Source organism: Crocodylus siamensis, chromosome 1 (assembly GCF_052110815.1).
Source record: "Crocodylus siamensis isolate JL-2025a chromosome 1, ASM5211081v1, whole genome shotgun sequence".
NCBI classification, from domain to species: domain Eukaryota; kingdom Metazoa; phylum Chordata; order Crocodylia; family Crocodylidae; genus Crocodylus; species Crocodylus siamensis.
Genome location: NC_143395.1, coordinates 122,421,930 through 122,447,889, shown reverse-complemented (window position 1 = coordinate 122,447,889; position 25,960 = coordinate 122,421,930). Strand labels below are relative to the sequence as shown.

The window sequence follows — 25,960 nt, the reverse complement described above, 5'->3', positions numbered from 1 at the left end:
ACTCTGCTTGTTTTCTGCTACTTACCACAGTGCTTGAAGTGGCCAAATCCTCAGCTAGTATAAATCAGCATTGCTCATTGACTTCAAGAGAGCCCTGCTAACTTACACCAGCTGAGATTTCAGCCCCACAAAGAACATTAAAATAACAGTGCAAGTGGGATTTGAGAAATTTTATTCTCTATCCCAAACATTGTACATCCAGCCATGCCAATCCCTATCATGCCACTGTGCAGCTACCCCCCTGATTTTGGGGATCAGACAGGGAGCAGCTCTGTCCTGGAACCCAGGGCTGCCCTGTTTGCAATCACAATGCTCAACTGAGCACCAGGGTCAGGCATGGGACAGCCCTGGGTCCTAGGTAGAGTCTCAAAGCTTCCCCCAGCCTAATCCCTGGAGTCAGGCTTGGGGTAGCCCTAGGATTCAGGGCCATCCAGTGCCAGTCACAACAAACATTGTTCACGTAGGCCCTGGAGAACTCTGGGTCTGGTTCTGGGGCTGGTGCTGACAATCAGGTGACTGTCAGCACCAACCTCAAAACAGCCCTGGGTTTGATTCAATCTTCTGTGGAATTTCTTTCATTTTATCGCACCATAAACATGTGGCTTGTTGTTATTTACGGCACATTTGGCATATTACTTGTGCCATAAATGCAATGTGTACTAGGTGTCTTAGGGATTGTAGCTGCATTGATCTAAGGACACAGGCAAACAAGGTTCTTTGGGTAATGTGATATATTTTATTAGACCAACTAAACAGTTGGAAAAAAACTGTTCTTTGCAAGCTTTCAAGCACAAACACCCTTCTTCAGGCATTGGGAGAAGCTGGTGGTGTTGTGTGTGCTCCCCTGGGTAGAATAGTAGCCAATATGCAAAATGCAGGTCTATGAAAATACAAATGCATGGCAGTGAGGATCAGAAGGAATGCGAGACCATAGGTATGAGGTGGGGGTGGAGGGGAAGAGACACGACATTGAACTGGTGATAGAATGCAGCTGGTAAAATGCAGACAGGTTACCTGGGGTTTCATAGTTGGTAGGGTCAGAAGGGACCTGAGTAGATCATCTAGTCCGACCCCCTGCCATGGCAGGAAAGAGCACTGGGGTCTGCCTTAGGGATAGATTTCTGTTAACTATATATCAATAAACGTAATTTCTTGTCCACGGAAGATGTTGGATTTATTTTGTGTGCCACTGTGTTCATGGCAATGGCTCAGTAAGCAGAAATAACAGAAAAGGAATTCCAAATTAAAATGCAAAATTCTTAGTAATACCATGCAAAACTTCTAATTTGTATTCCATAGGAAGATGCAGTCTTTTTTTTAAATTCCTCTCATGCTGAATTGGAACAAAATGTTGGCATTTCTGAAGAGTTTTGTTTTAGAAATAATAGAAAGACCTCTTCAAAATGCTTTATTTCAGTGAAGTCAAAACACTTCATATATCTTCTCATTTTAAATTTTAGTGTCTTACAAGAAGCAACAAAATGGAAAAAACCTTTTTTAAGGTCGAAATAACCTTTAGTAATAAAATACTGTGGTAATTTATCATAAAAAGCTTTCAGTAACATTAATCTGTTACTGCAAAACTTACGGATTTTGGCAAATAAGCATTTTCAAACAGAAAAACCTTCAAATAACTCTACCATGACATACATTATTATACTTTTATCAGTGGCTGGGTGAAGAATACCTAAAATACTTTAAGCTGACCTAAATGCTCCCTGAGAGAGTGACTCAGTATGGCTGTCACCCTAAGAATACTATAAATGCATCTGCCCATACATGTTAGGTATGTATATAGCCCCTACCAGCTTAGCACATTTGTGACTACTCCTGATGTATCAGTGGAGAGAAGTTTACATCAGTATACAGTAATATTAGCTAGAGTTTGCCCTGCATTTAGTCTCTTGGGCCAGGCTGGTAAGTGCTTAGATTTGTATTTGACCCTTTGTTTCAATATTTTAATGCCATCTCTCTCTCCCCATGCACTTCCCCCCTCAAATACATAATGCTTCTACCTGTAATTCTGTGACTTTTTCATTCACGTGTGGCCATTTTTATAGTCCTTTCTAGCTAAAAATAAATTACAAGGGCCTGGCAAATAGCTGATGGTATCGTCTTTAATATGGCTACACAGGAGAGTGTCCTCTGAGACTAAGCACAATTTCAGTCAGTTATAAGGCTGGTGTCTGACTACCCGACTTCCAGTCAAAAAAGCGGCAACCTCAAACTCTATAAAAGGCTACACACTTTGAGGGGATGAAGATACAAACTCCCCAACATTATATGCTCTGTATGAAAAAAACTCATCCACATTACATTACATTTATACCAAGCTTGGTGCTTTCCTCAAATAGCGAAATGATGAGAGGTCAAGAGACCCTCTTCAGCTCTCCTAGTTACTAGCAAGACCAATGGGAACTCATGGGATGTGGATCAATTTTTTGAGAAATACGTTACCTATTCAATTGACTTACCATACTTTATGGCATACGAGCAGGCAGATATATAGGGAAGTCTGTACATGTGCAAGATGCCTGCTCCAATGCATTCTAGTTAAAATGCTGCAGAAGCCTTGCTGTCATGTGTATTCAGTGTCCCTGCATTTCAAAATGTTGAATGAGCTCTGGTTAAAGCACCCCTGCTGCCATTTTGAAGCATGAGATGCTGAATACACAAGAAGCTGCTGGCATTTTAATTAGAGCGACTTCCAAGAGCCGCTCTAATTAAAATGCACCCCTCCACCCCAGAGCACATGTGTAGATATCCCCGATGATTCACCACCACTGAAGAGTGATAACAACATAACCTTGATCCTTGCGTCTCTTCAGTGATGCACACACAAATCAATAAAGAACTTACTCAAATGCTGGAGATTTAAGAATATTTAAGAAAGAATATCCTCTGCAGGCATGTGAAGCAATAATATTCTATGCCACAATCCCAGCCTGGAAGTCAACCTGAATATGTCAACATCAACCATCCTGCAATTCATTTACCATAAAGAAACTGTCAACAAATGCAAATGGCACCTATCTGCTTTGTCCATTTAATTAAAGAAGCTTTAATTACAATCTAGTCAGAGCTATTCTTACTAATCCAGCTACTCACTGCAAATGAAGGGAAAATTACCATGTGAAGTAAGTAGTAACAGGGAACCTTGCTTCTAAATACCAGCCTGTTAAGACTTTTTTTCTTTTGTTAACGTGTTAGGCTTTGTTCCATTTTAAATTTTCTTATGAATTTGAAAAACATCTAAGGCACATCCCGAACACATCAAGTGTTATCCAAAGTGCCAAGAATCCTGAAATGGCATAGCTTCTTTCTGTTCCAAAGTAAAAGAAAAGGAAGGTGCATTTCAAACTGCCATTCTATTGACAACAGTAAATTGATGAAAAACACTTTAACAAACTCTAGATAAAAAGAACAGATGGCACCACAAAATTAGATGTACCCAAGTCTCTTACTCTGAGCAGGCTATGCACCCTGCAGAAACATCATGCCCCACTTTGGGGAGTGGGAGAGATTCCATGCATGAGGTTATCTGCTTTAACAGACTTCAATAATAGTCCTAACCTTAGTAAAAGTATAGAGACTACAGCTAGATAGGAAACATTTCTGATTCCGTGGCATTTTTTGCCCATTCTGATTCAGGGCAAAAACTACACTTCCCCCAACTCCCTCTCCAAAAAAGTCACAATAGTGAATCTCATGGTGGCCAGGACACACACTTGGCATGTGATGTGGAAGACCCAGAGGAAGACCCTTATTTACCCAACTCAATCCAAGAAATTAAGCCTAGGTCTCCCACATCCCAGGAAAGTGACCACCATGTTACTAGCAATTCTATAGTGAAGGCAAAGAAACAACAGGAGGGGCAAAGGGTCTTTTTCAGTCTCTCCTGTTGAAGCTCTTTCATTTCATATATATGAATACATTAAAGGTACCAGACAGAGCCACATAATCTAACTGTAAAGAGTAATGGCTAGGACACTCACATGAGAGATGCATTCAAATTCATACTAATGAATACTTAATTATTTATACAAAATGAAACAAATGGAGACTGAGGCAGGATGGCTCAGTGAACAGAAATGGAAATTATCAGATCTGAGATGGGAAGCAAATCCAAAGAGCTTAATGTACACAAGATTATGGAGAAAGGGGGAGATAATCTCTATCCCAAGACATTGAAAAATTGGCGTATCAAATTGCAAGTCTATTATCAAGGATTTAAAATAAGTTCTTGAAATGGAGGTTGGTACCATATGACTGGGGAACAGCAAAACAGTACCTGTACTGAAGAAGGTGGAGGTGGGGATGGAATGATACCAGGAAACTACAAGGTCTGACAGTATGACTTCAATAGCAAACAGTATAAAATGCAACATGGGTTTAGCAAAGATTGGTCACCCCAAACTAACCCAATAACTGATTTTTTTAAGACAATGGATACATGAGGTAGATAGGATTTAAGTAAAGCATTTGATATAGTACCATATGGTAAATAGATGGAATAGATATGGATTAGAGAAAGAATTTTAAGGAAAGTAGGGCTAAAGGGAATTTAATAATGGGTTATGCTGAAAGAAGAAATATCAACCTGGATGAAGGTTACCAGTGCAGTTCAACAAAGACAGAATTTGGGACAGATATTTTCAGAAATAACCATAGTATGAGAAGCACAAATGTGCTGATAAAATTTAGTGATGACCCAAAATTTAGGGGGCATCATCAATAGGTAGTAGGAGTGGAATGGGATCCAGGAAAAAATGAATGACCTTAAAAACTGGAGTAACAGAAAGGATTAAATTAAATAGTGTAGGAGTGTAAAGTCAGGAAATTAGGAAATAAAAATAAGAATTTATCTCTGTAACCTATGGGCCCATTAGTTGGGAACAGAAGAGAAAAAAAACCTGGGTGTATTAGTTGATCAGATGATTACTACAAGCTACCATGGTGCAAGCATGAAAAGGCCATTGATGCACTAGCCAAAATATTTCCAGTAGACATAGGGAAATATTAATGACATGCCCAGCCCCTAATGAGACCTTCTCTGGAACACTGTGCATTCCGATTACTAAGGTTCAAGAGAGATGAAATCAAACAATTACAGATGAGAATTAATAGAACATTTGGGAAAGAAGAGAACCTACATACAAAGAGGAAAGTAAATGTGCATGGCTTGTTTAATCAGCCTGGCACAGTGCAGCTCCTTCCCTGCACCATGCCACTAATTTCTGATGTAGCCAGAGGAACGCTCTTCCTCCCCACCTCTGACACTGGCAGCCCCCTCCTTCCTCACTTCTCTACCTGAATGGAGTAGTGACAGGCAGGTCACAAGGACCCAGCCCGCTCAACTAAAAGGTAGAACTATATGGATTTAGATAGAAGGACAATACTGGCACAAAAACAAATGGGTAGAAACTGACCATGAATAAATATATACTGGAAATAAGGTTTCTTATTATCAGAGAAATGATGTTTTGTAACAGTAATCCAACAGGAGGAGTAAGGATAAGCAATGTGACCAATCAATGACCAAGATGGTCCCTGCCAGTCCTATATTTTCATCTTCCTAAACTAGCTCAAATCCACAAGGATAACTAGAACATGGTTATAAAGACAACCATGTGACTCTGTACTTCTATTTATTCAAGAGCATGTGGAAAGCAGAAGTGCAAGCTTCCCCACACTGATGCAGTGTTGATAGAGTATTCATTTCTAAAGGCCCTGTCTATACTACAAGCACAACTGAGTCAAAGGAACCAGTTGCTCCACACCTCAGTTCTGTGGTAGTTCCAGTGTGATGCATACAAACCCTAAGCCCACTGATAACGGTGTTGTAAATCGATTGCCTGACGCAGTTTTTTAGGTAGTTGTCCTAGCATTAAAGATATAAGCAGGGTTCAAATTACACTTAGACTCTTGAGGGGGTCTGCAAAAAAATTAAACCGGTTCATTGGAAGGAGCAATCTGATCAGAGACACCCCCACCCCCCAGTTATGATTTTCAAATCTTACAGGGTGGGGGGTGTCTCTTATGGGAAGGCTCAGCCCCACCAAGCTCCCACATAATTCGCACCCTGGATACAAATGTGGTTCATTTCTTGGCCTCTCTACTAAAGCTACCACTTTGACCCAATTTATAATGCTCACACATCATAATGAGAGATGTTTTGCAAAAATCTTTAGAACACTCAATTGTGATATTTTCTGTCTAGTTTGTAAAAGACAGATGGACAGATCCCAAAACATATCATTATGTGGCTTCTGTTTGACTGGGTGTGAAAGAATGTTTATGGAATTAGTATTGTGACCTCATGAAATCCAACTTCGATTAAAACCAGGCCTGTTCTCTAACAACAAAGTCACTTCCACCAGATGATTTGGTGGCCTGTGTGACATGAGATACCAGCAACAGTTTACTTCCAGACAAAAGGCAGCACTGGTAAAAGTCACTATGAGAGCTAGTAATAATTTTCACCCTACAGGGAGTTTCAAGAAAGGAGTCAAGAGCTGAACAGTCATGGAAGCTAGAATATACTTCACCATTAGAGACAGTGACTTTGATCCCTGGCTACAGATGAAGAGTGCACAGTAACTCAGAGGGAAGTGCAAAGGTGTTCTTTGTGTTTCACTTGATCCTGGGCTGAGTAGGTGCCTAGCCAGTACCTTACAATAATATAAAGTTATTTCATCACTAATTTACACTGGATGCTAGTTTCCACAACATACTGATTCACAATTTTGGGATTAGCATGAAACATGCAAAACATAACAAGGTAATATGTGTATCCAGTGGCATACAGAATAGCACACAGATAACAGAGAATAGCAATGTCTGGAGTACAGACAGATCAGTGGTAGAGTTGCACCATGGCACCCCTCCCTCAGTTTCAGACCACCCTGAAGCAGCAGCAGCAAGGGACTTTAAGTTCCCAAACCAGGTAAGAAGAAAGTGATCCTTTCCTTTTCCCATCATGCTTAATGACACATCCCATCCCTTCTCTTCCCCTCTGCCTCTCCCTTGCCTGCTGTTGATGCTGTCCCCACTGTCTTTAGAGCCACTCTTGCCACACTGCAGCCAAGCTGTGCTGGAAGCCAGGCTCAACCTGGGACAGCAGCAGTGACTAGTGATTTCCTCCTCCCTGACTGATCCTCTTGGATGTCCCCTGTCAACCAAGGCGGCTCAGGGATGGGGACCTTGCCCACCACTCCCGCTGTTCGCACCCGAGCCCAGCTCCCTGCACAGCCTGACTGCAGTGGGTCAAGAGATGCTCTGGAGCTTCTCTTCCAGGGCAGTCAGAGACAGCAGGAACAGTGGCAGCAGCAGGCAGGAAAGAAAGCAAATGGGAGGGAAGGGAAGGGGAGCAGATGTGCCACTGAGCCTGGAGGGGAAAGGAGAGGGGAATTCTTACCTGATTTGAAAGGGTGGGGTGGAAATTCTTACCTGCTACTCCCATGGTAGTCTGCCTTTTCTCTTGGGGCACTGGGAAGAAACTGAAAGCAGGGGTGCCGCCACTTTTGCAGCTCTGGTTGCTGCTTCTGCACTCCCACTACCCCTTTATTAAATCTTGAATCTACCCATGGTCCAATAGACTTATATTTTCAGTAATTTTAACAATTATTTGAAACCTGACAAAATTACTACTCTGTACTTAAGGCTTGGAATTGGTAGGTCCAGTTCATCTTGTATGGAAGAATCAACTCAGACCTTTCCCTAATGGCTAGGCATGCTTTAAAACACTACTCAGAGCCCAGCCAATTCAGCATAAAAACTCTCCCCAACTGTCACCTGGTCTACAGTAGAAGACACATGATTTGCCCATAGATAGGGTAATGGGCAGCTGATGAACTCACTAGCATGTTCACTCCCCAGCTTACTCAACAGTAAATTTGTTTCTGTACCTATACCCACTGCTTCCATATTAATGGTTCAATCAAATTATGAAAATTAGAAGTGATGAGACCAAGTACAGTAAATGGACCGCAGCATTTCCTTTTATTGTTGTGGTCAGTGGTCTCAAGAATGAAGGGTTATGTTATGAAAGACTGTGGGGTCCCTGTATTCTTCTAGCAAATGTTACTACCAAGAAAAAAGCAGCTTCTCAGAAAAGTGGAAGGAAAGTTTCCACAATTTCTGGTGCGAGTCATTTTAGGACCCGAGGTAAATTTCATGAAGGTGCAAAACCTTGGTGGTCTTAATTCTTTAATTACCTATTAGGGAAAATACAGAATCAGGGTGTGGTAGAGGAAAGCATTCCACCCCTGGCTAGAGAGCAAAAATGTCAGTGTGGTCAACTCCAATATTTCTTCCCTTTAGAGATGGAATTCATAACTAATTAAGTAGCTCAGCTTGGAAGACAACCAGTATATTTCTCTTGTTCTGATTAAAATATGGTATGCTGATATCAACTGTAGATGCTCTTTTGCAATGACTTTCAAATAATTTTAAAGTTCACATGCATTTTGATATAAGCACCTTTTCTTGATTCCTTCCTTACAAAATTATAACCCTGTCACCTACTTGAATCAACCCCGAGGAAAAAAAGAAAAAAAAAAAAAAAGGTAATATTTGATATAGAGGAATTTCTCAGAGTATTTTTTTATTATGGTCTTACAGATGTTATCCAAGTATAACAAAAATGCACTAGAACATTTTGGACCTCAGTCATATAGATCTTGGGTAGAGAAACATGACTGGAAAATTAATGAGTTTTGCATGCATCAGAATTAAATCCTCAATTTCTTTGGTCCAGATTATTCCCTAGGATAATCTTCTTCAGATAGACAATTGACATGGTATTTCCGCAGTTCTAGATAAGAGCCATCTCCACAGCCTTTTACATTTCTATTGTCCACTGGATGGCAAAAACAGCTGAGAAAGTTTGGAAAAAAGGCAATAGGCAGACAATGTTCTTTGGGTAAATCTGGTATCTTTTATTAGACCAACTAAAATAGTTGGAAAAATTCTTCTTTGCAAGCTTTTTTATAAAAAAGAAAATAAAAGATATCAGATTTACCCAAAGAACACTGTCTGCCTATGTCTTTAGAGCAACATGGCTACAACCAACCCCACCTTCTCCCCCTCCCCTTCCCCCAAAAAGGGCAAGGCCTACATGAAGAAAGGGAAATAGACCTATTGAAAATTTGGCACTTAATGAAGCCACCCCTTTAGGCTGCATTAACTGTTACATCTGTTCCTTGCCTCCCTCTCTGCTCGGGAAATCTACTCATGGGAGGGGAGAAGGTCCAGAAACTGTAGTGGTTTGGAAACTCTTAGTAATAAGATTTTAATGGAGCTCTGCTGTTGATCAATGAGACGGGAGGCAGACGGTAAAAGTGCTTGGCCCAGAGACACAGAGTTTCCATCTAGCTGGTGCTAGCCTTTTGGAGCAGAATCTGTGTGGGACAGTATATGTCTTTTGGAGTGAGATGTGGAATATATTGTTCCCAGTGGGAGGTAGCTTTTTACTAGATGGTCCAAGCCCAAGCCCCCACTTAGTGGAAGACACATGCCAGGCTTTTTTCAATTTTAAGCCAGCTGGAGAAACCTCAGAACATTTATCACAAGTAGTAAGAGACTAGTTAGGGAGTGAGAAGAAAAGGAGGCAGTTACTTTAATAGCAAATAGAGCCCTTTGAAATGTACTGCTTCCCACGTAGACTTCTTCTGGGAATCCAACGTAAATGCAACACACACACAGGCCATGACCAGATGAGCAAAGCTGTGAGATATGTGGTGCTGCAAACATGTCTGTGGCGCCACATATTGCACATCTATGTTCTCCCTTGCACCGCAGAAAGCTGCCCATATAGGCACTGTTCCACCTTTTTCTTCTGTGGATTTTTTTGACCCCTGGATATCCACACTCACCCTTCTATACTTTTAAGCTGTTTGCAGAAATGTCTATTTTGAAGTTAGAACAGTCTTCACAAAAAGTCTGGGTTGTTCTACCCTAGTTTAGTAGTTCATCATGTAGCAATATAATTTGACTCATTTTCTTGATCAATAATACGACACTATTTAACAAAGATCACATAAATCAGTTGCCTAAACTTCTGTACTAATGCTTGATTATTTTTTTACATTTCAACAGTAATCTTGGTAGGAATGTTTTGCATGCAATATTCTCTCTCACTAATTGCCAATCAAAAGTGATCAAGGCTTATGAACTTTAAGCACTTCTGTTGACTCACCTTAAAGATTTACATTTCACATTGACTTTACAACATGTCATTACAAAAAACCCCCACCTTGTTCTATCTATAAATTAATCCACAATTACATCCATCTCTCTGATCGCATTTTATTTAAGACAGACATAATATTCTGAAGCATTTAAAATATTTTCTGGTCAGACAATGAAACTTTCTCAAACTGAAGGGGCCTGTTACACAATGCTTTAAATAGCTCTTATTTCAGGTTGACAGATCAAAGAAAGACCCTATACTCAACTTGATGGCATTTCTCTGTTTACCTGGATGTAACATGGTAATTTTTTTTAACCCTTCACCCAATCAATTCCCAATCTCCTTGGAATGCTCTGGGTATCAGAGGGCAGAACCCACAGATTTTGCTAAAAAAAGAAAAGCAGAAAAAAAAGCCACTATGAACAGTTGACACTCATCCAGCAGGAAGAGAAGGTAGCAAAAGGGGACTCCTTTTCATTCTTCCTTCAAGATTACTGATTACTCAAAGTCTATTGCATGGCATGGTACAGGGAAAGAAAAAGAGAAAAGAGGGCTTCAGTTATCCCCCCACACTTTCCAGGCTAAGGCACTTAAGAAGATCTTTGGAAGATCATAAAATGAAAGGAAAGACACAGAGACCCTAACACCATGGAAGGTGGAAATCAGAGGCTTGTACAGAGCCTTTGGCACATAGCAGGAATGAAGAGGGGCCTACATTCTTCAACCATGGAATGGGGGAAATGGCAATTGATATGAGGAGAGGAGGTAATGAGGGCCAAACTGACCCTGAGAACTGCAAGAGTAAGGTGGAGGGAAAACAAAGGAAACACAAAGCTCCTGTCTTAACTGTCCAACCATCATTCCCAAACAGGGAGGAAGAACAGTACCTTGGAGGTGAGACAAAAAGGGGAGATGCAATCTGTCACCTATTAGGCACATTAGTGGATTTAGGCATCTAAGTGTGCTTGTTTTACCCTACTCAAGGCCTGAAAATCCAGTGTGCACCTCTGTTATAGAGGTCTACGCTTGGATCAATTGATCAATTAAGAGAGAAGAAAGTAGCAAAAGAGGAAGTTATTTTCTAAATGTAATACCAGTTACAGGTAATAAGAGGTAGGTTAGGCCTACCTAGCTGTTGTAGTAACTCAATCTATGTCTTCTCTTTTTGAAGCACAGAAACTGCATTCTACTGTTTGACATCTTTTAGAGGTTAAAGCCTAAAATTACCCCCCAAGGATTCTACTTTTTTGTGTAGGGATGTTTTTATGTTTTGTCTATGAATGTATTAATCATAGAAAATTACAGTTGAAAAGGACCTCAGAAGGACCTGCTGCTCAAAGCAGGAACATCCCCAACTGGATCATTCCAGCCAGGGCTTTGTCTAGCTGGACCTTAAAAACCTCCAGGGTTGAGATTCTACCACCTCGCTAGGTAACACAATTCCAGTGCTTTACTACCCTCCTAGTGAGCAAGTTTTTCCTAATATCCAAACTAAACTTGCCTTGTTATAAGTTGAGACCATTGCTCTTTGTTCTGTCATCTGCCACCACTGAGAACAGTCTAGCTGCATCCTCTTGGAAACCCCCCTTCAGGTAAAGGTTGCTATCAAATCTCCCCCCCCCCCCCAATTCTTCTGCCCCCTAACCATTTCCATTGCTCTCCACTGGAGTCTCTTCCACATCCCTTCTATAATGGGGGGCCCAAAACTGGACACAGTACTCCAGATGTGGTCCCAGCAGTGCTGAGTGGAGTGGATGAATCACTTCCTTTGATTTACTGGCAACATTCCAACTAAAGTAGCCAAGTATGCTGTTAGCCTTCTTGGTGGCAATGGCACACTGTTGACTCAAATTCAGCTAACCATCCACTAAAACCCCCAGGTCCTTTTCTGCAGGGTTGCTGCTTAGCCAGTTGGTCCCAAGCCTGTAGGACTGCATGGGTTTGTTCCATCCTAAGTGCAGGATATTGCACTTGTCCTTATTGAACTTCATGAGATCTCTTTTGGTCCAATCCTCCAATTTGTCTAGATCACTCTGAATCCTAGCCCTGAATCCAGCATATCTATTACTCCCCCTAGCTTGATGTCATCCACCAACTTGCTGAGAATGCACTCTATGCCATCTTCCAGATCATTATTGTAGGGTTACCATATTTCCAGTTTCAAAAAGGATGACACCTGTGTGTGTGTGGGGGGGGTCTATGACTGTGGGGGAGGAGGGGAGTGACATGCCCCTCCCCTCAGTCCCCAGCCACTGCCTCCCCCCCAGCCCTGATGTTCCCCCTCATTCCTGAGCCACAGTACCCTGCCCCCCAGGCCATACTGGTGCCCCTCACTCCCAACCCACAGCCCCCTGCCCCTGAACAACCTCCCAACCCCCTTCTCCCTACCCTGCTGCAGCCCAAGCACCTCTCTAGCTCTCCCTCCAACCTGCAGCTTCTGGGGCCTGCCTGCAGAGCACGTGATGCCCTGGCCACCAGTCACCTTCCCTTGTTGCCCCTATCCCCAAGGAGCTCCTTGCTGGGGCAGAGGCAAAGTACAATCCTGGACATTTTCTGATATTTTAAAAAACTGCCCAGACAGAGATAGGACTCAAAAAGAGGCCATGTCCAGGAAAACTCAGACATACGGTAACCCTAGTTAATTGAACAAAACCGGCCACAGGACTGACCCCTGGGGCACCCTACTTGACATCAGCTGCCAATTAGACATAGAGCCATTGATCACTACCCACTAAGGCCGACGATCCAGCCTGGTTTCTATCCACCTTACAGCCCATTCATCCAACCCATACTTCCTTAGCTTGCAAAATATTATTTTTATGACTAACATCTACATTTTCTGTATTGCTACTATGCTGGATTTGTTATGGTTTCACTAGCCTGCATGTCCTAATTTGCATCCACACAAGTTGCACTGAGCCAGATTAACTTCTGGTGTAAATCATCCCTCTCCTCTTTGACTAAGTTCTACTGGGAATGGATAGTTTGGACTATTATTTTCACAGGATGCAACTGAACAGAACAATCCTTCACTAGGAACCATGGGCTGATCAGTGTTACAGGATAAACAATGTTTAAATTTGCAGCACACATTTAAACTGAAAGCAAATAAGACTGTCAAGTGCCAGCAACAGAGTACCAAATCACTACTTCTGGAAGCTAGAAAAAAGCCTGCATTATACCATATCCCCCAAGCAAGAAGTCCTTCTATTAACCTGTTTTGAACAGAGACAATACTTCCTCTGATATAGCACCTACATCCCAAAACTACATGACATTTTATTGTCATAAGCCAAAATTGAATTCAATCCCAAATACACAACACCATTTCATATCATACACGATATAAAATCATTTGCATTAGATAACAAAAAAAAAAGCCAGGAGGGCAGACTCTGTACTGCATGGTGTTACCTAAAGGAACATTTGACACATATAGCTAGTCCCTGTCCTGTGTTCCCTTAGGCTCCTTTAAGGGCCTTGTTATAAGTTACACGGTGAGCTCCACAAATGTTGATCGGCATCAGTGCTAGCTCAAGTTTGGAGCAGTCATACTTCAGGCCAGCAGGTGCCTGAAGGGCTGACAGGTAAGAATTGACCCCCTTCCCATTCCAGGCTTCCCCCTGCCCCTCAGGTTTTCGCCCTGTTCCCCACCACTATCCCCAAGGCTCCCCAACTTATTTGTGGCTATCCGCACTCTGTCCCAGGGGAGCAGGCCGGGTAGGGTAAATCTGTCTGCCTAGCAACAGCTGCTGCGGAGCAGCTGCAAGTAAGTGTGGGGAGGAGGGGGCAGCGAACCTAATCCAGGCCAGAGAGAGAGAGAGTGGGAGGGCGGATGGAGTGTGTATATTAAGGTGTAACCCAGCATGGCTGCACCTTAGCTTAACAGATGCTGGGTACCATGAATCAGAGAGAATCCTGCCCTGGAGTGGCTTCACTTTGAGCTTAAAAACTGGTTTCAGGTGTTAATATGCAGGCAATCTAGGTGTTAGGAACTCCAAGAGCCACCTAAAATTAGTGTAACAAGGCCCTTAGAGAAGTCAGTGTTTTATTTCTCTATATCCTCCAGAGGGATGCTTTCCAAGTGGAAGGAGTTGAGAGGAGCCTGGACCAAGGAAGTGGTCATCCAGGTATTGTCATTCCACATACAGAAGAGTATTTTTCTAATAGGTTGCCTTCCTCCTGATGTAAAGCCATTGAACATGTATTATTAGAAACAGTTCTAGTAGACGGAAAGAAGTATATGCAATTAAAACTAATAAATCTTCCTTTCAAATTAGAGCTGACATCTAAAAGGAATCTACGTTACTTTAAACATAAAAGTGCCAGCAGAGATTATTTAATTGCATGCAACAGCTGTTTTGCACTCTTTTGTCAACACTATGAAATAAAGTGAACAAGTAAAAACAAAATGGCCTTGGAAGCCCTGGAAAACTAGCCTCTCACATATGATAATGAACTCTGCAGCAAGGATAGGAATCTTAACAAAGAAACAGAAGCAATGAAGCAAAAAAAAAAATCTTCAGAAAGAACTAACAGTATGAATATTAACTCTGGAGCAATGTTATACATTTTATATCTGGGCAGAGTTCCACAAAGAGCCTTTAGTGAGCTTTCAGTCAGGAATGTTTCATAGATTGACTGAAAAATCAGAATCAACAGATGAAGGCAGACAGAGACGTGGGCTGCTGTGAAACTGTCACAAGCCCACTGGCTTCACTCAGAGTCTGTACGCTCACAGAAATAATGAGGTAGAGTAGCTTCAAATTCTTCTGACTCTTTCTCTGTCTTAATGAGACAAGACCTTGAGAATGATAAATGTTTTGGATCAGCTAAGGTTTGCAAGAGCTTCCAGATCACATTCTTAGTTTACCCAAATAGGTACACAGGGTAGCCTGAATAAAACTGAATGAGAGGTCAATCTGCCTCTGAATGTTCTGTTTCTTCCCCCTCCAAATGAGCCAGACTCTGTTCCTCTTTGCCTAAGCAATATGAATTAAACACAGCAGGGCAGGGGTGAGCAAAATACGACCCACCAGATGACTGGATCTGGCCCACAGCTGCCCCCATGGTGCTGTCCATAAGGCCATGCCCTGCTTGCACATACCAGGACAGCATGAGCTTGGGCCAGTGCTCACCGGCTCAAACCCCAGCTAGCATGCTGGGGCTGTTCTCAGTACGGCTGCAGCCAGGTGCTGCTCTGCACTTCCCACCTCCAGCAGCAGGTCCTGCTTCTGATCTTGCCCCTGCTGTAATGCACTGCGCCGTGCCACACCACTCCGGGCAATCAGTTTCAGTTAGGCGGCTCCTACCACAGCACATGAGGCTCCAGCTTCAGGTTCCAGTGAAAGGTGGCCAGGGCTTGGAGCTGGATCCCTGCATGCCTGCCAGGAGTGAGAGGAGCTGCTGCTGGAGGCAGGAGTGCAGAGCAGCACCCAGCAGGCTGTAGCCACACTGGGAACAGCCCGCCAGAAGCTGCTTCTGCAGTCACTGGAAGCAGGGGGTGCAGAGCAGCACCTGGCCAGACTGTGGGCTGCCCTAGTGCAAGCAGGTGGGGCTCAGCCCCATGTGGAGTGCTGCAGGGTCACCACGGACCACACTACCCGGGGAAGCTCTGCTGCACATGCTCTGCAACCACAGCAGGCTCCCATGACTTAGTGCCAGGGCAGCCTCAACCCCTCCCCCCCCACTCACACACCCCTCCCCCCATACACCCCACACTGCAGAGGGCAGGGGCATGTGATCTCAGCCTTGGCTGCCTCTCCCACTCCTGAATATTGCTCCCCACCAGCCCACAGCCCCATAGGAAGTTCTGGTGAGCTGTTGCTGGGGGGAGGAGGGGTGCTGACCTCTCTCAACAGCTCATCAAAACTCCCTATGTGGCCCTTTGGCCCCTATAATTGCCCACCCCTGGAGTAGGGACTACAACCATGACTGCTTCCATATCTAACAAGTACCCCCCACCACCTAGAGTCATTTGGACTCTCAGCTTGGCTCCATTAATATTCTACATACAAAGGGCAATGGGTTTATGAAAGTAACAGAGATTTGACTAAGGATGACATATAGCCTGATGGGTACTCTTCTGGTTGACCTCAGTTCAAATATCTATACTCTGAATCAGTCAGGGATGGGATATGAATCTCAATCTCCCACATCCTGGATGAGATGTGGGAGCCACTGAGGTTTTAGGTGGAGGCAGGCACTACCACCTTGGTTTTGTGAATGATCCTTTTGTCCCCTTGTAAATCCAGTCCCCACAAAAATCTAAATAGTTTCAAATGAGCAGTTTTGAAAATTTCAAAGCTGAGATCTCAATTCACAAACTCATGGGGAAATCAACAGACAGTTTCAGTTGACCAGAAACTAAGCTTTGGAAAATAAAATATTATCCGGAAAATGTTTTTTGCCCAATCCTAATTGTAATCACTCACATCCTGAAAATTGCTTGGGGGGGGGGCGGGGAAGAGGACAGGGACAGCAGGGATTCAAATCTCCTTCTACAAAAATTGACTGTTTATGCTTCACACATCAATAGAAGATTGAATAATTACAAAAACAGGCATAGGAAAACTAACAAATATGACATTCAAGGGCTTGAAGGCAGGGTACCTTAGACCCATGCAGATGTTATTTCCATCAAACAACAAGTAGTGTTGCTTGATGGAAACTGTCACTCCATGTGACCTGCTTTCCATTCATAGAAAAAGCTAGAGGGGGAAAATGGGGCCCTGGGAACTTGCTCTGCCAGCACTTGCCAGCAAGGGGAGCTGCTCCCAGGAGCTGTCATCCCCACCTCCTCCCTCCAAAACACTTCAGCTTTGCTGCTTTAAGAGGCGAGTTCTGACCTCGTCAGCTGAGCTCCTCGTGGGTAGCAGGGGAGGCCTGTGCGAAGGGCAGCCGAGAGCAGGAGCAGCAGGGCTCAAATTCTCCCAAATGCTATATGAAGTGCTTCCATGTTTGTGCTTTTCCTGTCTCCCACCACATTCCTGTTGTGTGCAAGTAAAGCATAAAGATGTGCCTGACCGGCTAACTAAATCAGAGAAAGATGAGCTTTCATGAGTAGGAGCTAAAGCGGGCATGGACTCACAAAAGCTCATGCATCTCCGATTCATTTGGTCTATAAGGTGCATCTCTATCCCACCTTCTTCAAGTAAAGCATGTCAGGTTGAGTGTTTACATGCTGGCACTCACATAGGTGATAAATGGCTCCTTAAAACAGCAGCCTTGAAGGCTGGGTGTGGAAAGGAAGAGGGGGGCTGAGTTACGTCATCTCCCACTGAGGCACCCTGGGGCAGTAGAGTTCAGCAGGAGGCAGAGTCCCCTTCAGGAAGGGTGCCATGGGGGAGCAGGGACAGAGAGAGCAAGCGCAAGGGTGAGAAAGAGAAGGGGCATGCACAAGGGTGAAAACAGTCCATCCAGGGAGGCTGGAGGACCTGGCCAAACCACTATCATCCTATGTGTAAAACACCACCCATTCAAATTAAAGCATGCTACAGATGAGATGCACAGATATGCTATATTTAATACATAACAGCTCTGCATCTAAACCACCATTAATGTGGCTCATTATCAAGTGATAACTTCCTTGAACACATGGCATGTTACAATTTATTACTCTGTTAACACAGTCATCATTTTTTAAATGTAACATCTTTTACAGACTAAGTCAGCGGTGGGCAATTATTTGGGTCCAAGGGCCACATATGCTGTTTTGGTGAGTTTTCATGGGCCAGGTCAGCACCCCCCACATGTAACAACTCACCAAAACTCCCTACATGGGATGCAGTGGTGGTCAGAAGTGGAATGGGTGAGGGAGGCTGGGCTTACAGGGCAGGGGCACAGGGCAGTGACAGAGCGGGGCCGGGTCAGCTATGATCCACTGCCCACTGCATGTCCCTGCGACAGGTGCGCGTTCCACAGGCAGGAGCACATAGGAAGTGGACTGCAGCTCCACCCCATCCCAGCTCCACACTGCCACCACCCCACAATCCTGGATTTGGTCCCGGATGCAGCTCCCTGCCCACCTAGCTCACCAGAGCTGGGATCTTGAGGCAGTGACACTGTGCGGCTGGGGCAGAGCTGCTAGGCCTCACTGGGAGGCCACAACACCCATGAAGGGGAGAGAAGGGCTGTAAGCCCTGTGGAGGCAGCTTGGGAGGAATTTTGCTGCCCTCCTCTTTCCCTTCTCTAGCCTGGGATGCATGGCAAGCAGGTGGGGGAGGGAGCGGGGTGGACCCAGCGGTGATTCAATGCCCCATTACATACTTGCAGTGGCCAGGGCCAGGGGAGGCAGGCAGTGCTGGGGCAACCCATCCCATGCCAGCTCATTCTGGGATGCCCATGCAGCAGCAGCAGGCCCCAACCCCACCAGCTTGGAGCAGAGCAGAGTAGCACAGGGGCACAAGCAGCAGCAGGAGCCCCTGTGAGGGTGGACACCAGCCCCCAGCCCGACCACAAGCAGTCTCCATTGAGACTGGCCCCCAGCCTCAAACGCAGCATCCTCACTGGGGCTCCCACCACTGCTGCTGCCCCTGCACTGCTTTGCTCCACGCTGCTTTGCCCCACACTGAGCCAGTGGGGCTAGGGACTACTGCCACCACCCAGGCATCCCAGGGCAAGCTGTGGGCTAGCACAGGACATGGGTGTTGCAGAGCCAAGGGATCTGCAATGGACCAGGCAAAAATCAGTTCACAGGCCAGATCCAGCCAAAGTGCTGCATTTTGCCAGTCCCTGGACTAACTGCGTCAAAGATGCATATGCTTTCATAAGCCAGAGTTCACTTCATTAAATGCTATGCTTCATCAGATCACAGCATCTATTAAACATGATCTCTGGCTCATGAAAGCTTATGCATCTCTGATGCAGTTAGTCTATAAGGCACATGGCACCTTGCCTGCCTGACTTCAGACTAACATGGCTAACTACCTCTTCTCAATTCAAGTCCTTGTTTCTTGAATAGTTATGCCATGTTAAAATGAAACACATTTATATTTTCCATAGATGTAAAGATTCCATTCTAATTCCCTCATTTTTATTACTGCTTTGCAAATACTTGTTTAACTTACTTAGCATAAAGAATCCAGACAATTTTAGTTGCTCAGATCATTGGCTTTCTATGTATTTCTATATATGAAAACAAATACATATACAGAGATAGACATACATACATGTAGCATATTTACTCAAATTCAAAATTAATTTTTCCCCATTTAATATTGGGGAAAAAAATCTCACTCTGGATTTGAGTATGACCCAGGACAGATGGATTCTGCAACTTGACCTCCAACGTTGACCTAGCATGAGGGAAGAAGCACAGGGCAGACAGAGTGTAGAGCACATGAAAGCCCCTGCCACTGCTTTCCCCACTGCAGTGGTGGGGGAATAAATTTAAAATGATTCCCCAAAAACTAGATTCTACACGTGGAGAATTATAACAAATGTTCCAAGTATTGAATCTTATTGGGGGGTGGGGGGAGGGGGGAGGAGGCGGGACACAGTCATCTTAAATTCCAAGTCATCTTGGATTCAGGTAAATGCAATATACAGACTTTTTTGTTCGTTTGTTTCATGTTATTTTTTTTGCAGTAAAAGCTTTAACAAACAGGTGTCTCAGCAACATACACATTGTTCTGTCGCGTGGGAGGTCAGATTATAAACAGCAGGGAAGGCAGAGAGGTCCAAATATACTTCCCCAGGGCTGATGCAATCTGCTGGAGAAAATGAATCACTCCTACAGAAAATTCCCAATGACTGATTTTTTTTTTTTTTTTTTAAAGGAATGGCAGAGGTGATGCCTACAAAGAAAACCATTCACTTGGTAACAAGAGTCTGACATTCAGTAAAATTTTGTGTCCACAATGCAAGGGACTAGGCAGGAAAAAGCCTTCACAATGACAATGCTAAGGAGTTACAAAGCTGTAAATATAGACACAGACAAGCCACTTGCCATCAAAGCTTTACAAAGAAAATAGTTGTTCAAAAGGATTCATTTATAGTAATTTCTGCCTTGCTACTGGCCAGAGAAAGGTGGTTAGATGAAGTCAGGTGGAAAACAGAGGATGGAGGCACCTTAGAGATTTACTGGCCAGCGTAAAATTATCAGCAGCTGATCCTATAGGATAACACCACAGTCAGGTACTTTTCATTTTCAAATCACTTTATAAGACTAATATTCTGCACTTGTCAGTAAGGAAAGTAGTTATTTATTTTTTTCTTAACTAATGTAGAAGCTGCCAAAAAAAGTTTAAAGCACACATAAGGCAAAGAATTTTCTGATTTTTTTGATGCTGGCAAACTGGGCTTGATTTTCAGAAGTGCTCAACATCTACAGATGCTGCTGACTTCAAAAGAAAGCAATAGTTGCTTGGGACCTCTGAAGAGCAGACACTCGTCAGACACCGAGAATAGTGGGTGTCCAAATTCACAAGTCATTTTTGAAAACTGTGATCTAGGTGACTCACTTCACACCATCCAGCTGAGCAGCATCACAGCCAGGATCAGAATCAAGAAATCTCTAGCACCCAAATGTATAGTCATGCAGCCTGTCCCCTTCCTATTTGTTCTCTCTACGTAAAATAAGGATGAGGAGATAAACCCATTAAGACTACTTATTATATCGAAGTAGTGTTTTCTTTTGTTCCCATATGAACTGAATGAGGGGAGCAGAAGCCAAATGCCAGTACACAATAATTTGAAATGATAGACTTTTTCATAAAGCCCAATTTAGAACCACTTTTCCGTTTCAGAGTAAATATGTCTACACTGACTGCTTTCTGAATCAGTAAAGCAAATAAAATATACCTTTTTATCCATTAGTGCTGAGAATATGCTACAATACTCTCGTAATTTCTTATTATAATAGCATATATGGAGATTAACACAGGTTGTGAATTTATCCCCAAGGAAAAATGAATCTGGTGAACGGACACATACATTTATTAGACTGAATACTCCAGGTAATGCTGGCCTAGAATATCAAGCTAACAAGCTGAATGATAGCCCTAACATAATTATGTAATTAATTAGCTCCATAATTTTTGTTTTATGGCACCAAAGTTTTATATGCCAATAGTTGATTTAATGGTATTTTAAATTGAACTAAGGCCCCTGAGAGAGATGCTACTTACTGCATCACAAATCTAGTTTTCAGATTTTTTAATTTCAAAGATGACCTAATAAAAGTTGCTTTATAATTAAATCCATTCTAATGACTTTTCCTTTGTGATTTTTTAATTCTCTGTCTCTCTCTTTAAAATCACACAAAGATTCAGATTAGAAAACACTTGCCACCATAATTAAGCCCCAAGACAACTCTTCTCCCCTGTGCAGCAATGAACCTAGTCTTAGATTTCCTGCAGAGTTTTACTAGCATCCCCCAGAGGTATAAAGATGGAACTGCAACTTTTTTCCCCTTCATGACACTGAATTAAATCAATATATAGAATTATCTTGTATGCGTAACTGTCAAGTCTAAAACAAGAAAACAAACAAAAAAGCACACCCAAACAATTTTTATTTAATGCAGTTATCTTAAAGATCTTCTGGCAGCACACTGACATTTCTCTCAAATAAAACCTGGCAATCTCAGAGTGATATTTATGCTGCTTGTTAAGATTTCTCTGGGCGAGGCGATATTTGATGATATTTCAGTTCACAGAAGACCAAACTAGTCACTCCTATTAAAGCAAAAAAACTATCCACGGGACTTGGGGAAACACTGAGCAACTGGCAAAAGTGGCATAGGTCCCCCAAAGGTGTGAACATGCATACTTGTCAAAACTCAGCAGTGCACCAGGCGCCTGATCTAGTGCTCAGTGAATTAATAGCTTCCTACTACATGCAACAGGCTGCATCATGCACTGAGGATGTATATGCTGCTTTCTGCTACCTAATGCAGAAGGAAAGTGGAATCATGCATTTTCTTCCTTCCTGAAGCAGTCTTTTCACTTAGGACTACCTACCTCATGCACCCATACAGCGCATGGCCCCAAATTCATACTGAGATAATACGTGTAAATGGTAAAATATAAAATATCAGCTGCAAGATTATACTCTTATCAAAAATCCAAAGAGAAGGTAATAGGAAGAATCACATTAAAAGACTTTAAAATGTGAAGGATGCATTTACATAAAATGGATACCTGTATTCCACTAGAACACGAAGAGAATAGATCTTGGTAGACAGAGCTGCTGTAAAATAACTCCATTTTCAGCTGCTGATTGTTAGTTTTAAAGTACCCAAAATTGACATGGTATTTTACAAAAAGACTAACAGAGCAAAACTTTTGGAGCGTTATAATAGATGACCTTGATACCACAAGGCAACTATAGTGCTCAACATTACAGGGATAATGTAGTGAAATGGGTTCAAAGCATATAAAACTTCTGTGCAGGAACTATCATTTTCTCTTTCTTTTCTACTTCCTAGATGTTACTATAATAACAGAAATGCATGAAATTTAACAGGAATTTACAGACCTGCACCTGTTTTTCTCTTTTAATGCATAAGAAGAATTTTGAAGTGTATTTTAAATAGCTGATTCTGGTATAGAAAAATAGTTTAAGAAATCATTGTCATCTTACCATTTGCTGTATTCTTTTTGAAGTTATCAAGAAATTCTTCCAGGAGCTGTGACTGATTAGGAGGGGGTAATAGATTTTTGGGGTCCCTGGAAAGGTCACCCTCTGACCATGAAGTGCATAATGCTTGCTTATTGGGATAATGACTTGTTCTGAGAGTCAGCATTACACTTCTCTCAGAAAACAGTAACTCCATCTGTCTGAGGTCCAGGTCAGACACAGCTTCCCCATTTATAATCAAGATTTCATTGCCTACGCGTAGCCCTGGCAGCATAAGAAGGGAAAGAGAGACAAGAAAGGAGATACAAAAGCATTAGTGAATATAGCTGTAAAACAAAGCGTATTGTACTTTGATGATTATTTTTTCTTAAGACAAGTGATGTAATCCTGTAGTCCTCCTACTGGAGGTAACAGGACTTCTGTAAGTGCCATGCCTGTAGGACTGGGGCTACATGTATGCTGTAATTTGTAATATGTGCCACTATGACATAGCTGTTGCACCCTATTCCAAAGCTAAAATAAGACAACTCTGAGGAGTCTCCCGACAAGAATCATTAAGCCTTGCACAACATTTTATAAGACTAGAGCATCCTGAAAACTATGTAGGCAAAAAATCTTTTATTTTGAGATCCCTGTCTAGAAAAAAAACAAGTAGATAATCAAGCTTATTAAATACTTCTTGGGAAAAATATGGGGAAGTCTACAATGGGGAAGGCTAACAGGTAAGGATTTCATGAGCAATTTCAGCAAATTGAGATAGCAGCAATAGATGCATTTCAGAATCAGTAATAACCAGGGGGCCACTGTGCTCCATCTGACTGAAGTGCCAGTTCTGTCCCTCCCTTTCAGGTAGAGAGAGATAGAGCTATGTTAGTTTGAAGTCAGGCAAAGGCAGAGCAGGTTGGCACCTTAGAGAGTGTTCAGAGAGATTTCATACAGTTCACCTAGTCCATAGCATTCACAGCATCCAACTAGATGTTGCCATGAACTCTTCTGCCCTCTGAACCAATTTATTTCAAAGATGCCACCCAGCCCTGCTTTCTGCCTTCCTTTCAGGTGAGGAGGGTCCCAGACAGCAGAACAAATGAACACCACAGAATGAACAAATGAACACCACAGCTTCTAGCAACACCATGGATGGCACAGGTTTTTTTGTTGCTTCACTGTTGCTTGCAAAGTAGAGACCAAGGATCTTGGGGCATTTTTAACACATGGAAGCGCCGCAGTGCCGGACACTTTGAAGAGTACCCAGCACTGCAAAGCTTGCAGTTATATAAGCAACAAAATGGGAGTTAGCGTGCTTTTGAACTAAAACACACTGGAGGTGCTTTAGTTCAAAAGCGCACCACTGTTATTTTCTTCACACTGATGCACATTTTGCCGCTTTTACAACCGCACATGACACAGCATGGTACACATTGGCTCAGGTGCAGAGCAGACTCAATTAAATCGAGTGAGGCAGCGGATCTCTGGCAGGTTGTAGGATGAAGAAGTATGTGTATAAATGCCCTTGGAGGCTAAGCGTAACAATGATGTTGTAGACAGTATGAGGATATATGTTCAAACACACCTTTCAACAACTTTAAACAAAGGAGGGGAAACTGTTACTTGGGAGTTTTTATCAATTCTTATGATCTAGCTCAGGGGCGGGCAATAATTTTGGGCAGAGGGCTTCTTACTGAATTTCGGCAAGCCATTGAGGGCCTCATGACAGGCAGCCCAGGGAAGATAAATATTAATTTTCTAAAATTTTTTAGGAGTCCCATGGGCTGGACAGAATGGCCTGGCAAGCTGTATCCAGGCCCCGGGCTGCATTTTGCCCACCCTGATCTAGCTGTTATTTAAACCTAGTCACCTTAATATTGACCTTGAATAAAATAAGGTTAAAGTTGCAGTGATTTGATGCAGCTGAATTGCCACAAAATCGTCCAGATGCAACAGTGGCATCATAACAGCTTATACTGGTATCATTTGTTACAGGCAATTTTATAGCTGCCTATACCCCAGTGTGGAGAATTTCTGCATTCTACTCCTATGCCAATTCCTAGGTTTTGCCAAGTTACCTGTTCTGAATGTTGGGAGAAAAATTTCATTCAGGTGCAAACAAGAAATCTCCTCACTTCATCTCTAGTTCATCTCTCCCTTAGCCACTTCATGTAAAATATCTTTTATAACATTTTATACCTCCAGGGTATTCAAAAAAGGAAACAAAAGACAGCAGAAACATAGAGCCATTTACAAACGATACTTAAGGTCTCTTAGAGTTCTGTTATTTAATGGAAGTTTGTTTAATACATGTATGATACAAACCTTCCCTGTAAGCCAGTCCATCTGGGAGGACGTTGCTTATGAATATACGAGTCAGATGTTGGTTTTCGTCAACTTGAGCTGTGACTGCAAAACCTGAAGTGAAAACAAACAAAAAAGAGCTTTACCTTCAAAACTGTTAGTCTTTTCAAAACAAGGACCAAGAGAATTATGTTAATATCATGCATTTCTCATTTAGTTTTGCACGTTCAGTAGATTGAATCTACATAATCAGAGTTGACACTTCTTACTGCCAATAAGTACATACATGTGCTGAGACAAATTCTTGAAAGAAGTGTTCTTAAATTAACTAATTTCACTATTTACTAAGAATGAGATGACAAAACTTTTTACTATGGAAAAATCACCACTATGCACTATAAAGGTTTAATTAGATTATTTTAGATGGGGAAACATCAACCCCATTTCTATAATACAGATAACTAGAACTACAAAATACCGAGATGAAAGTTGTAAGGTTTTTGTACCATTGTTGTGGGAAAATGAGAGCAAAAGGTGCCTGAAGGTCTCATTTTTGTATATGAATAAATCTATGTGTATATAGGCAATATATTTAGAGCAAGCCCTCATTATGATGGATGCCAATCTCATTATGATCAATACTGAAAAAGCCCAAGAAATCCTTGTCTAAAGTGATGATTCTCAACAGCTACTCCCTTCCTATTGCTGAAAAAGATAAACTAAAAGGGTAGATAGGTTTAAAAGTAAGCAGAAAGGGAAATTAATTTTTCTTTCAGTGAAGTTGGGAAAATTCTATTGTATTCCTTTCAAAATATGTTTATGGTCTCAGAAAACACAAAAAATGGAAGCTGAATTCAAGATAACTAGCAAACCTCTTTAGAAACCAAGGTGAACATG

The 25,960-nt window shown here is 42.4% G+C and overlaps 1 protein-coding gene across 8 annotated transcripts in view; it reads right to left on the bottom strand.

The window, feature by feature from the left end:
- Window positions 1–25,960, bottom strand: part of TIAM2 (TIAM Rac1 associated GEF 2) — a 272,880-nt gene that overhangs the window by 60,131 nt on the left and 186,789 nt on the right. For all 8 annotated transcript variants that reach the window (XM_090041639.1, XM_090041658.1, XM_090041651.1 and 5 more), the window contains 2 exons: window positions 25,085–25,177; window positions 22,778–23,038 (listed from right to left, as the gene is read on the bottom strand). In XM_090041639.1, coding sequence (XP_089897765.1) covers window positions 22,778–23,038; window positions 25,085–25,177 — 354 coding nt within the window. The remainder of the gene's footprint in view (window positions 1–22,777; window positions 23,039–25,084; window positions 25,178–25,960) is intronic.